The following is a 13,972-nucleotide window of genomic DNA, read 5'->3' on the forward strand; positions in this document are numbered from 1 at the left end:
CAGTTATAAATGTGAATATGACATGTTAGCAATATAATGTCACATCAGTTATTCCATGAATATGACATGTCAGCAATATTATGTCACGTCAGTTATAAAATGAATTCGACATGTCAGCAATACTATGTCATGTCATTTATACAGGAATATGACATGTCAGCAATATTACGTCACATCATTTATACAGGAATATGACATGTCAGCAATACTATGTCATGTCATTTATACAGGAATATGACATGTCAGCAATATTATGTCACGTCAGTTATAAAAAGAATTCGATGTGTCAGCAATACTATGTCATGTCATTTATACATGAATATGACATGTCAGTAATACTATGTCATGTCATTTATACAGGAATATGACATGTCAGCAATACTATGTCATGTCATTTATACAGGAATATGACATGTCAGCAATACTATGTCATGTCATTTATACAGGAATATGACATGTCAGCAATATTATGTCACGTCAGTTATAAAATGAATTCGATGTGTCAGCAATACTATGTCATGTCATTTATACAGGAATATGACATGTCAGTAATACTATGTCATGTCATTTATACAGGAATATGACATGTCAGCAATATTATGCCACGTCAGTTATAAAATGAATTCGACATGTCAGCAATACTATGTCATGTCATTTATACAGGAATATGACATGTCAGTAATATATGTCAGGTCATCATTTATACAGGAATATGACATGTCAGCAATACTATGTCATGTCATTTATACAGGAATATGACATGTCAGCAATATTATGTCACGTCAGTTATAAAATGAATTCGACATGTCAGCAATACTATGTCATGTCATTTATACAGGAATATGACATGTCAGTAATACTATGTCATGTCATTTATACAGGAATATGACATGTCAGCAATACTATGTCATGTCATTTATACAGGAATATGACATGTCAGCAATACTATGTCATGTCATTTATACAGGAATATGACATGTCAGCAATATTATGTCACGTCAGTTATAAAATGAATTCGATGTGTCAGCAATACTATGTCATGTCATTTATATATGAATATGACTATGTCATGTCATTTAACAGGAATTATGTCAATATTACGCCAGTTATAAAATGAATTCGACATGTCAGCAATACTATGTCATGTCATTTATACAGGAATATGACATGTCAGTAATACTATGTCATGTCATTTATACAGGAATATGACATGTCAGCAATACTATGTCATGTCATTTATACAGGAATATGACATGTCAGCAATATTATGTCACGTCAGTTATAAAATGAAATCATGTTATACTATGTCATGTCATTTATACAGGAATATGATCAGCAATATTATGTCAGCAATATTATGTGTCAGTCATATCATTTATACAGGAATATGACATGTCAGCAATACTATGTCATGTCATTTATACAGGAATATGACATGTCAGCAATACTATGTCATGTCATTTATACAGGAATATGACATGTCAGCAATATTATGTCATGTCATTTATAAAGGAATATGACATGTCAGCAATACTATGTCATGTCATTTATACAGGAATATGACATGTCAGCAATATTACGTCATGTCATTTATAAATGAATATGACATGTCAGCAATACTATGTCATGTCATTTATACAGGAATATGACATGTCAGCAATATTATGACATGTCAGTTATAAAATGAATTCGACATGTCAGCAATACTATGTAATATCATTTATACAGGAATATGACATGTCAGCAATATTATGTCCCAGCAATATCCACAGTGTTATTTAGCAGAACTTACTGCTTCCTCCCTGATATTTTCTGCAACACCCTTGATTCCAGCAAACACCATGAGATGCTCCTTGGTGGTAAGTGTATCGTACAGGATGTTGTGTTGTGGACACACCCCACACATGGACCGGAGACGCTCCATGTCGCTGCTGTCGGAAACATCCTGGACAAAAAATGAACACAATTTCATAGATATCCCCAAGAGATGCAATCACAGCCTGACATACAATTGTCCTTTCCAAAAGTGTACACCATGAACACAAGGAATGGTTTACTGTGAGCAAACGCTATACAGTTATGAAATAAATTGTAAGGACCAATGAAAAATTAGATATGCTGTATTTAGGAGATAAACCTAGTGTGTTTGAAAATCAGAGACATGCTTTACTGAATTGATAGCGAATAAACTACGTTTCAATTGAAATATTTAGTCGCCATCAATTCAGTAAAGCATGTCTCTGATTTTCAAACACACAAGGGTTATCTCCATTCTACCATGAACCATTTAAAATCGAACTTCCTCGCTCTGCGGAAGACACGCGTAATCCGCATGGGACGAGAGGCGAATTGAACTCGTCTGTGAAGGGAGCGGTAGGTGCCGTTCGTATTTTTTTAACATTACAACATAACAATATTCTGTCCAAAGAAATCAAACTACTGTTTATTCAATGCAATTATGTAATACCCGAGATCTTGGGGTTTTTTCATCCCAACTCCACACCCACTAAAACCAGCCTATTGTTTTGTGTGCCGTGAAACTGTACCCCCTGGCCACACTATAATGGAATCGCCTGACCTACTTATTTTCTTCGAAGTAAACAGTTACATAACAGTTTGAAATGGCGGACGAGCCAGTGTTTACATTTTGCTTAAAGGTTGAAATTTGAAGTGTCAGTGGGCAATACTTGACTGACTGTCGAATCTGAACCCTGCAGAATCGAAGGATAGATACTTTCCTGATCAACCTAACGACCTGTAACTCATCAAAAACTGTTGATTTTATGACCGGCCGATCATGATTTCACGCACTGCCTCCACCCCGCATGCACAAAAGGGTGACAGTGCTGCTGCTTAGTGTACATGCGACTAACTTGTGATTCCTTGGAACTTTGTTTTCATCGCTTGGGACTGGACTGTGTCCAAGCCGCTTTTCAAAGTAGATGAACATAACAGTGACAACCTTCGCGGGAAGCTGGCAGAGAGCAGAATTATTTTGTGAACGATGCAACGGATATGATGGAGTATGACTATGAGTGGCATAAATGTGGTGTTTCGCCAGACCGTTAAATCTATCTTGCAAATTTCCCATTCTAAACGGAATTAAATATACCATTTACCAGGTAGGTAAATGTTTACTAATGTTTTGCTGCATATTTTGTATAGATAGGGATGTATTTTTTACAAGGCTTTCTGATTTATATGTTAGATATTGTTTTGTTTATGTTTGGGGTTGTGTATTGTAATTGAGTTTGAATATTTTTATAATAGAAGGTAATATGATAGTGAGGTTCCCTCATAATTGTGGGGGTGGGGGTTGGGGGGATCATATAATTGTATATTTCGAGTTTAAATAAAGGTTTTATCAGCATTTCCATCACGTCTGTTGTGTTGATATTAGTCATGTTGGTGGTCAAGCTGAAGTAGTGCGGCAGTGTCCTATACGTGCGCAGTGAAGCGCAATGAAATCAAAAGCATTTTTAATCCAAAAATTTCCAATTGCCTATGTGGAATATTCGAAAGTCAGCGTCAAAATCCATGGAGTTGTTGTTATGATCCGCCATCATTGTGGTCAAACGGAAGTAGTTCTCACAATAAGATTTGTCAATGTGCGGTGAAGCGGCCTTACAATCAGATGAGCGTCAATCCACAATTGATGCCGTCTGATTTTTCTGAACAACCAATCAGAATCTAGTATTTTCTTGATTCATGGTAGAATTCACAATAGTATGTCATTAAGGGTGTCAGTGGCTGTTTTATTCAGTCTAACATGGAAATCAGTATTTGTAACAGGTCTAAGGCTTCTGAGAAATTTGAATGGAATAGCATTAATAGGTCTTCTTCAGTTCTTCAAAATCTAGTTTGCCATCCTGATTCTTTGTAGGTCCAGATTTCAAGATACATTATTCATTTGTAGTAAAGGCCACATGAACCACCCTACAAATGATAATTACACTTTATGTTACAGAGATACCTGTTTGGTTTGTTTTCACACACATAAACATTAAGAAATTTGGGAACATATAACACTAAATTAAAGTTGATTGATTGACTGCTGAGAGCTTTTTACTATGAGTATGAGAAACAAATCTGCATATATATGCAGATGTACTCAGGACATGACTGGGATACTGACTCAAACGGTCTGACGGTGAGCCAGAGTCAGTGTGCTGGAGGAACCCACAAGCATGGGTATGGTGTTGACAAACCTACGAACATTGTCAGTCTTAACTGAGATTCAAACCCAGAATCATAGTTTTCAATGAGGTCCAAGGGAAGTAACTCTGCACAGCAAATTGCAGCTTCAGAGATCACTGGGTCATCTGTGCCCATGTATAATGCGAGAATATCATCCATTGCTAGTTTATGTATTCAAGTCACGTAGTTGCTTACACATGAAGATTACGTTATTTTCATCGGTCGTGGAATATGCCTTAATAAAGTGTGGTGAGGTGAGGTGAAATTGGGTTTAACGTCGTACTTGAGAATATTTCGCTCATATGACGACTTGCATGCGTGTGTATGTGTATGTGCGGCTGCTTGTACTAGCCCAGACTGAAGCTGGTTTTATAGTGCTAGCCCACTGAGATACCATGCCGCAGTGAAGCATGAATACCCCACTCAGACACATTATACTGACTCCGAGCCGACCAGTCCTTGTTGTACCCATTAATGCCGAGAGCCAGGCAGGGACCAACAAGTACCATATTTTAATGTCTTTTGGTATGATGCGGTCGAGGATCGAACCCGCGACCTTCCACTCTCCGGGCGGACATTCTAACCACTACACCACGGAGGCGGTCCCTTAATAAAGTTATCATATATTATCAAAAATTTCACCAGCATCAAAAGGCAGCTTTTAATGGGATATTCTTTTATGCCATTACTAATGGATGGTAATTAGTCATCAGTCATCAGATTATGGACAGATCTGATAACCGCTATCATATTTGTTTATTGTTTGACGTCATGAATGTTCCAGCAGTACTTTATGAAAACAGTGGCTGTAAGTAGACTAACCAGGCCGTAGATAGTAGCGGTACCACTAGTAGGGGGAGTTAATCCACACAGCATGTTGATGAGAGTTGTCTTCCCTGCACCATTGTGGCCCAGCAAGGCTGTGATGTGCCCTTCATACATGTCAAGGGAGAGTCCTGAAGAAGATGAATATCTTGCAGCAGCTGTTTATACATCACATCTGCTTGTTTATTTTTGTTGTTTAATGCCCCACTCAGTAATCTTCCAGCATTTTGATGCTGTTCTATAAGTAATCATGTCTGGACTAGACAATCCAGTGACTGACACCATGACCTTTGATCTATGTCATTGGGAAACAATAACATGTACTAACCATGCACAAACTGACAATCCAGTGACTGACACCATGACCTTTGATCTATGTCATTGGGAAACAATGACATGTACTAACCATGTCACAAACTGACCATCCAGTGCTGTTGGTCACTTCTTACCACAACCAAAGGTTGCTGAAGACAAAACCTAACCTCTGTCTTTACAGTCTTAGTGTACTAACATTTATCTTGTGAAATGAACACATGCTGCAAAACAAACAAACAGTAAATAATCTTAACATATGTAATATTTGGGATTACACTTTCTCAGAAAAGTACAGATTCTAGTACTTTTGTCGGGTTGAGTCCCATGCAGGATTCGAATCCACACCCTCAGAGTCAGGTACCTAATCGCCATCGCACAAAGTCGCGGTGGCTGAACGGGTTAGGCAGCTGACTTTGTGTGCTGGCGATTAGGTGCCTGACTCTGAGGGTGTGGGTTCGAATCCCGCATGGGACTCAAACAAACAAAGTCTATACTTTACTGAGAAAGTGTAATCCCAAATATAACATATGCTATATTTCACCCCTTTCTAAATGATATTGTGTATTCATAGCAAATTATCTTGATAAATTATAATAAAAAGAAATTTAAAAATAGAGACTTTTCTGAACTAGATTTCCTGAAACTGCAGTAAAGTAGACTTGCCAAACAGTACAGACTTACACAGGCTGTATTGGACACTATTATCTTTGTTTCAAGATTTGTATCACTAGGGCAACAACAGATATTATATTGATTGGCTTTCAATGACATCATTTCATCATATCATTCAAGGTACGAATACCATCTGGCTGACTGGTACACCATCAAAGGTCAGACACGTTAATTTTAACCCAAATGGCTGCTGAAAGAACATCATCACAATCTCCATTCGACACAAGATGTAAACCCTGAGCAAAATTACAAGAAAGATGTCATTCACAGCATCATTCATTCATGGTTTACTTTAAAAATGCCTGCACATGAGATCATGATAACCTTGGTGTAAACATGGCCTACCTCGGACAGCATGGACTGTTTCATCCTTTGATGGAAAATCTTTACAAATGTTGAAGATCCTGAAATATGAACAATAATGAACTGAGCAAAGGTAACTAACACAAGCCAGCCATCCATGGTACCGGTATCTTCAACATCAATATGTGAGTGAGTGTGTTGAGTTCTACGCCGCACTCAGCAATATTCCAGCTATATGGCGGCGGTCTGTAAATAATCGAGTCCGGACCAAACAATCCAGTGATCAACAGCATGAGCATCGATCTGCGCAATTGGGAACTGATCACATGTGTCAACCAAGCCAGCGAGTCTGACAACCCAATCACGTTAGTCGCCTCTTACGACAAGCATGGGTTACTGAAGATCAATATTCTAACCCGGACCTTCACGGGTACATCAATATGTAGTGAAATGGGGTTTATGTGTGTGTGTGTCTGTCTGTCAGTCTGTGTGTTTGTCTGTCTCTATGTGTACCTGTCCGTGTGTCTGTGAACAGTTGTCCTTGCCGCCGTGTGTGCCACAGTAACAAATAGGACCAACTGCGCCTGGCTTTCGGTTCGATGTGGCTCGAGATCGATACAGATCAAAAACATTATTCAACAGACCAGTCAGTCACATCAGTCAATAGGACATCTACACGTGGCCTAAACCCGCTGCGCAATATATCTGAAATAACATCAACTCAACATTACATTTTTACTACACTTTAATACTCTATCATCAGGTGTGTTTACCTGACCCCTGCCTTGTCCTTGAGATCTTGGTGCACAGGTTCGATATCAGGACTGACGGATGTGTTGACGCCATTGACACTATGATGATCATTACTTGTAAGGGCAGATAACTCTGGGTTCTTATTTGTCTTCTTTTTACAGTAGTAGGATGGCATGAGGAAATACCAGGGGGGATATCGAGGGCCATATTCACCTGGAATACACAAATGATACATAGAGAATATTTTGATAAGCATAAGTTGATTAAGTAAGTAAGTTTGGTGAGCTTTCATCAGTAAGTGTTGACATATTTGACATCAAAAGAGATATGCATTAGGTTTAACATCAGTAGTAGTTGTAATATGAGTGGTAGGTGTAGGTGTAACACGAGTGGTAGATGTAGATGTTGCATGAGTAGTAGGTGTAGGTGTAACACAAGTGGTAGATGTAGATGCTGCATGAGTGGAAGGTGTAGGTGTAACACGAGTGGTAGATGTAGATGTTGCATGAGTAGTAGGTGTAGGTGTAACACGAGTGGTAGATGTAGATGTTGCATGAGTAGTAGGTGTAGGTGTAACACGCAAGTGCGGATGTAGATGTTGCATGAGGTAGATGTAGATGTTGCATGAGTAGTGTGTAGGTGTAACACGATAGGTAGGTGCGAGTGGTAGATGTAGGTGTTGCATGAGTGGTAGGTGTAACACGAGTGGTTGATGTAGATATTGCATGAGTAGTAGGTGTAGGTGTAACACAAGTGGTAGATGTAGATGTTGCATGAGTAGTAGGTGTAGGTGTAACACGAGTGGTAGATGTAGATGTTGCATGAGTGGTAGGTGTAACACGAGTGGTTGATGTAGATGTTGCATGAGTGTTAGGTGTAGGTGTAACACGAGTGGTAGATGTAGATGTTGCATGAGTGGTAGGTGTAGGTGTAACACGAGTGGTAGATGTAGATGTTGCATGAGTGGTAGATGTAGGTGTAACACGAGTGGTAGATGTAGATGTTGCATGAGTGGTAGGTGTAGGTGTAACACGAGTGGTAGATGTAGATGTTGCATGAGTAGTAGATGTAGGTGTAACACGAGTGGTAGATGTAGATGTTGCATGAGTAGTAGGTGTAGGTGTAACACGAGTGGTAGATGTAGATGTTGCATGAGTGGTAGATGTAGGTGTAACACGAGTGGTAGATGTAGATGTTGCATGAGTAGTAGATGTAGGTGTAACACGAGTGGTAGATGTAGATGTTGCATGAGTAGTAGGTGTAGGTGTAACACGAGTGGTAGATGTAGATGTTGCAAGAGTAGTAGGTGTAGGTGTAACACGAGTGGTAGATGTAGATGTTGCATGAGTAGTAGCTGTACGTTGAAGCTGTATGAGGAACAACCTACCGGGGATCACATGGTCAAGGTAGACAGCTATCACCGCATACAAAACGATGTCTACGACAAGCATGATGAAGGGTCCAGACAGTGGAAACTCCCCCACAGACATGTTGGCAAATGTCATTCCTCCCTTCGCAGTGTCCAGGTAAATCCCCTGAAAGGTAAAGGTACATGCAGGTAAATGCCCTGAAAGGTATATGCAGGTAAGTACCCTTAGGGGCAAAGGCATATGCAGGTAAATCCCCTGAACGGTAAAGACATATGCAGGTAAATCCCCTCAAAGGTGAAAACATATGCAGGTATCTTAGACCATAATCATATAGAGTGTACTAAAATGGGTATATTTCGGGAATACACCAGTTGTGTAATTCCATTCCTGAGCGCAAACCGAAACGGCTTGTCCCTTGAGACAGGTACTAATTAGAGATTGTATTCCACTACTACAAAGTCCTGACAGTTCAGAACAGTTTGAAAAGAGTTTTCAGAGTAGTCCAACAAACATTTTAGGAATTAGGTGGGATGTGGTGTTATTTGTTCAGTAATTACCTAATGCTCTATGTAACCCGGACACAAACAAAGGTGACCCAAGACTGGATAGATGGTTACCTGGTCTATGCCCAAGGCTAAAGCAACTGGAGACAGCAGGCAAATGGCCCAGATTCCTCCTGGAGCAAAATTGTAGTGATAGCCATCACGAGTTATGTCCCTTGTCATGCTGACAGCGAAGTACAGACAACTGATTGCTATGGTGGCGAAGCTTGTAACCATGCCTGCTACCTGTGCCTTTCGGAAGAACGGCGTGACTGCAAACGCCAGGTTGATTATGGAGATCCCATACAGCAGCATCAACAGGAAAAAGATAAACAGATTACTGCTTCTGCCGAAGAACTGGAACCCGTAAGCAATGACAGTGATGATAGCTGTTACCACGGCGATGAGTAGAGTGTAAGTCAAACCCCACGATAGCCTGAAAAAAAGTGAGTGAGTAAGTGAGTGCTTCTTTGTATAAAGTACATCTTTTATCTTATGTCCATACCATTTGACTTAAACAGTAGGAGAGTATCATCCCTAATTCTACTGTTTTTAATATGTCAAACATTAAAACTATCACTCTTTCATTCTACATTCATGAACCGACTAAATAAACCAAAGAGAATTATCCCCCTTGCACTCTCTTTGCTATTACTGACAAAATGTTTTGCTGATCTCTAAATTAATATGACAATGATAATGACAATCATGAAAAGAAATTATCCTATGATATTAAGATTAATATGTGCTTTCCTGACAGACCAAAAACAGATAAACGATTATACAAAATGAAATTGTGATTCATTCACCAGAATACAGAGTCCTTCAGACCCATCATTTTCATTCCTTCTCGTATCTTCTTCTCCTTCTCCGCTACTATGTTGACAGTGAGGAAGTTCACGAAGAACGAATACGCCATAACAAAGTAGACAGACGACAGGGTCTGGATGTACGAAATATCACTCGTAAACTCATCCTTGGGCATCATCTGGACATACACTTCAGGCAGAGGGAAAGAAGCATTTTTTCTCTGTCAAACATAAAAGTGAAAACAAGTAATGAAATTATGTTAGCATCAGTCATTCGTGGACATTCTACTAAAATTGAGTGCATTTAATGACATTTTGAGAGTGAGGGAGTGAGTATGGCTTTACAGTGTTTTTACTGGACATTCTACTAAAATTGAGTGCATTTAATGACATTTTGAGAGTGAGGAAGTGAGTATGGCTTTCAGTGTTTTTACTGGACATTCTACTAAAATTGAGTGCATTTAATGACATTTTGAGAGTGAGGGAGTGAGTATGGCTTTTCAGTGTTTTTACTGGACATTCTACTAAAACTGAGTGCATTTAATGACATTTTGAGAATGAGGGAGTGAGTATGGCTTTTCAGTGTTTTTACTGGACATTCTACTAAAAGTGAGTGCATTTAATGACATTTTGAGAGTGAGGGAGTGAGTATGGCTTTTCAGTGTTTTCACTGGACATTCAACTAAAATTGAGTTCATTTAATGACATTTTGAGAATGAGGGAGTGAGTATGGCTGTGCAGTGCTTGTACTAAACTTGTAGCAATATTCCACCAATATTGTAGAGAGTAAAAACCGAAATGAGCATCAAGCATGGTATACCTTTGGGGAATCAAATCCAGGTAATCGGTGGCACAAGCAACTGCTTTAACCACAACTTGCTGCTTCCCCATCACCCCTTATCTTGTAACCTTGCTTAATTAGCAATAAACAATTTTTTTTCTGGAAACCACTACACTAAATTGAAAAGTTGAGAGCTAGATATGACCAATGATGTCTATCCTTGACAAAATTGTAGATTCATTAAATGATATTCTTTAAGTGGACACTAACTGCTATTGTGATTATCTGTGGTACAAGGGTAATTAGCCACCCTGTCTTACCTTGATAAACGCAGCTTCAATGGCATGCTGAAGCCAAGCAAATCCACTTGTGAGATATTTGTTGGCCTTGCAGTTCGAATCTGTTGCAGACTGATCAGCCTTGAGGCATTCCCCTGAGTGAGATATGTTCAGATATTAGCAATAACAATAATAAAGCTGCTATGAGGCTTGGATACTTTGAAAATCACATGAAATTGATGATACTTGTTGTTACATGATGAATTAACAACAATATTTACTGTTAAATCTAAAAAAATACATTAAATGGCTGCAATGCAATGGAATTATGTTTGAGAATTATTCTCAGTAACACTAAACAAAACAATATATAGATTATATATATGTATGCTCAAGTTACCCGTCACAGCCTCCTTGCTGGGAGACACTATAGGTGTAGTTACTCAGTGGTGAGCATGGGTTTCAGCCCATATACGGTAAGCAAAATAGGGTTCAAAATTAAGCTTAACCCCTGGATGCCACAGGGACATATATGTCCTTCCCCTTCAACCATCAATTTCAAGTCCAATAAAATCAAAATATCCCACGCACACAAATACACTTCACAGTTTCTGAATTCTACAGGAAATTTCCTGTTTCTTGATACCATCCACTATTATTTTAGACAAAGCTCAAGTGCTGAAAATGACCTTTCAAAATTGGCTTCATCGAAAAATGTCGCCATTTTTGACACAGTACTGAAATCGCGATTCACAGCGCTATTTGCTGTATGTTTTGAAATGTGAAAATCGGATAATTACTGGGAGTATTGAATTTCAAAATAACATATTCATGATCACTGATATCAGTTTTACATGTAATCGCTTTATTATAATTCTGAAACGCTTGTCGATGAATCTAGAATCGGTTGGGATGTTTTCGAAAATGCACTTACACGAGAACACCGTGAGAGCTTTCCGCCATATTGATAGTGTTTACAAAATCACGCTTTGCTAAAGCCGGTATTGAGACGCCTATTACATCAATGATATTTCATATTCAGCTTCAAAAATGCATCACTGAATTCCCATACATTTTAGAATCAAATTGCAACTGGTCTGTGTCACCAATAACAACTGTCTAGATAAAAGGAGACGAAAAACATATTGGGTGTGAAACGAACGCTGTGCTTGAAAGACTGCGTTTGTCTGAGATGTAAACAAAGACAAATTCGATTTTACACTCGCGTAGCATTTTCTGAAATTTTTCAACATTCATCCGTCTATTCATTGCTTGCAATGGCTCAATACCTTTGGAATATGCATGAAAAGAGTATCGTGAGTAAGAAATAGGAAATTATAAATAGATACAATGCAATGATTTGATAATTCATAAGAAATTGTCAAAGTTTCGCGGCAGCGTGACGCCATGACTGGACCTTAAAATCACGCAGAACGACAACGGTAATTATCAGCATTTCTAGCCTTTTCTCTTACTTATAGTGAAAAAACGATAAAACATATAACAATACACAGATAGTCAGAATCATTCTGATTACTTACATCTCATATTTATGTACAAACGATCCCTGAATAAATTGGAAGCGCCCTCGCGAAAATCCTGTGTACCCTTTGTCAGCAAAGCCGCCATTTTGTAAGAAATCGGTCAGCGGTAGTGATGTCACACGATCAACATTGTTGTACATATTAGGCAATTTCTTTGAGGTGAAGGTCGGTTGAACAAGAGTAAACACAATCGCCCAATCCTTCCGATTACACTGTCAGTATTATGGTGTATATTTTCGCGGTATAGTTCAGATACTTTTTCATGAAACTGACTTCAGTATCTACATTTAGCCTTGTTCAATATCATATCATATGCGTGCATATAGGGTTTACGGTGTTTTATTCTTTGAAAGTATTTGATTGTTTGAATCATATTTACATAAGAAATTGACATATTTAGTGAAATACACCATATTCTAAACCTTTACACAAGTGTTAGAAGACCAAACGTAGCCATAACTGCAACTACTTTAGTTCCTATGATGTACAATATTCAATTTATTTGGACTAATATTGCAATTTCATATGAACAGGTTAATGGACGTGATTTAATTCAACCTTATATGTAAAACTGATAATAAATGACAATGATTTATATATGGTATGAAATGTATATGCACACATATTTAAAGGAATTGTGTTGTTCATTGCATAATTTTGTGTCGCTTTTATAGACAAAAGAATGATGCATATTCATCGGCAAGGTGCGCGTTTGTTGGAAACGTTTTATGATTCTCTATCATTGTTTTAGATAATATATTCAATTCATATTCGATTTAAATAATATTGTGATGACAGGATATCAAACTCTAACTACATTTATAGGAAAATTGTTGAAAAATATATATACCATCTCATGTGTTAATTAGGACAAATCTTACATCCATATTCTAATATATAGTTCCATATAAAAGCTATCTTTTGCATCTTTCATTGCATACGTATGAAGAGAAATAGCTACATAATCATAAACAAACAAAATTCTTATCCCAAACAAAATATTCGAGGTGTTGTGAAATATTATTTTTATTTACGCTTTTAAATTGATGCCAAACAGGTGCGCGTGTTGTTCACAATAAGATACGCCGTCAAACCGTCTAATTGTTGATATATTCAGGACACTATTCAAATGGAAAATCAGTCATTTTATGTTTTGTCTAAAGAGTGTTAAATTCTGGACGAGAAGCCGAGATCTTTTATACAGTTAATGGAAATTAGGTGAGATATATACTAATCAGCATACCAATGTCGCTCTTTTCGGACGCCGCAAAAATGCATAAAACAAGCAATGACGTCAACTAAAATGTTGTATTATTTTCAGCAATTTCGATTTACATTTGAAGATATGGCTAGTACTCTGGTAATAACGATGCAAAATTAGTCAAATTACATCTACACAAACAGGAAAATATGGGAATCTAAGAACTAACTTATTTTATCGGATAGGGCCATTCAAATCGCTATTACGTGCTTTTCACATGTAATACGTTGTCATCTTTTCTTATAAATTGTGAAACTACCAAAGCGATCCGTTCACATTGGGAAACTTTGAATTGGAATAGTTTGGTTCACCATGAATATAA

General features: G+C 37.9%; 1 protein-coding gene across 1 annotated transcript in view; it reads right to left on the minus strand.

Annotated features, from left to right (window-relative positions):
• The window catches only part of LOC124284166 (cholesterol transporter ABCA5-like), a 51,146-nt gene that overhangs the window by 24,168 nt on the left and 13,006 nt on the right, over positions 1–13,972 (minus strand). Inside the window, 8 exon segments of the mRNA XM_046720228.1 lie at positions 1,793–1,945; positions 5,020–5,153; positions 6,355–6,413; positions 7,086–7,278; positions 8,453–8,600; positions 9,053–9,413; positions 9,787–10,007; positions 10,888–11,000. Of these exon segments, the coding sequence (XP_046576184.1) occupies positions 1,793–1,945; positions 5,020–5,153; positions 6,355–6,413; positions 7,086–7,278; positions 8,453–8,600; positions 9,053–9,413; positions 9,787–10,007; positions 10,888–11,000 (1,382 nt within the window).

This window comes from Haliotis rubra, unplaced genomic scaffold, assembly GCF_003918875.1.
Source record: "Haliotis rubra isolate DU_JTF1 unplaced genomic scaffold, ASM391887v1 Scf33, whole genome shotgun sequence".
In the NCBI taxonomy this organism is placed as follows: domain Eukaryota; kingdom Metazoa; phylum Mollusca; class Gastropoda; order Lepetellida; family Haliotidae; genus Haliotis; species Haliotis rubra.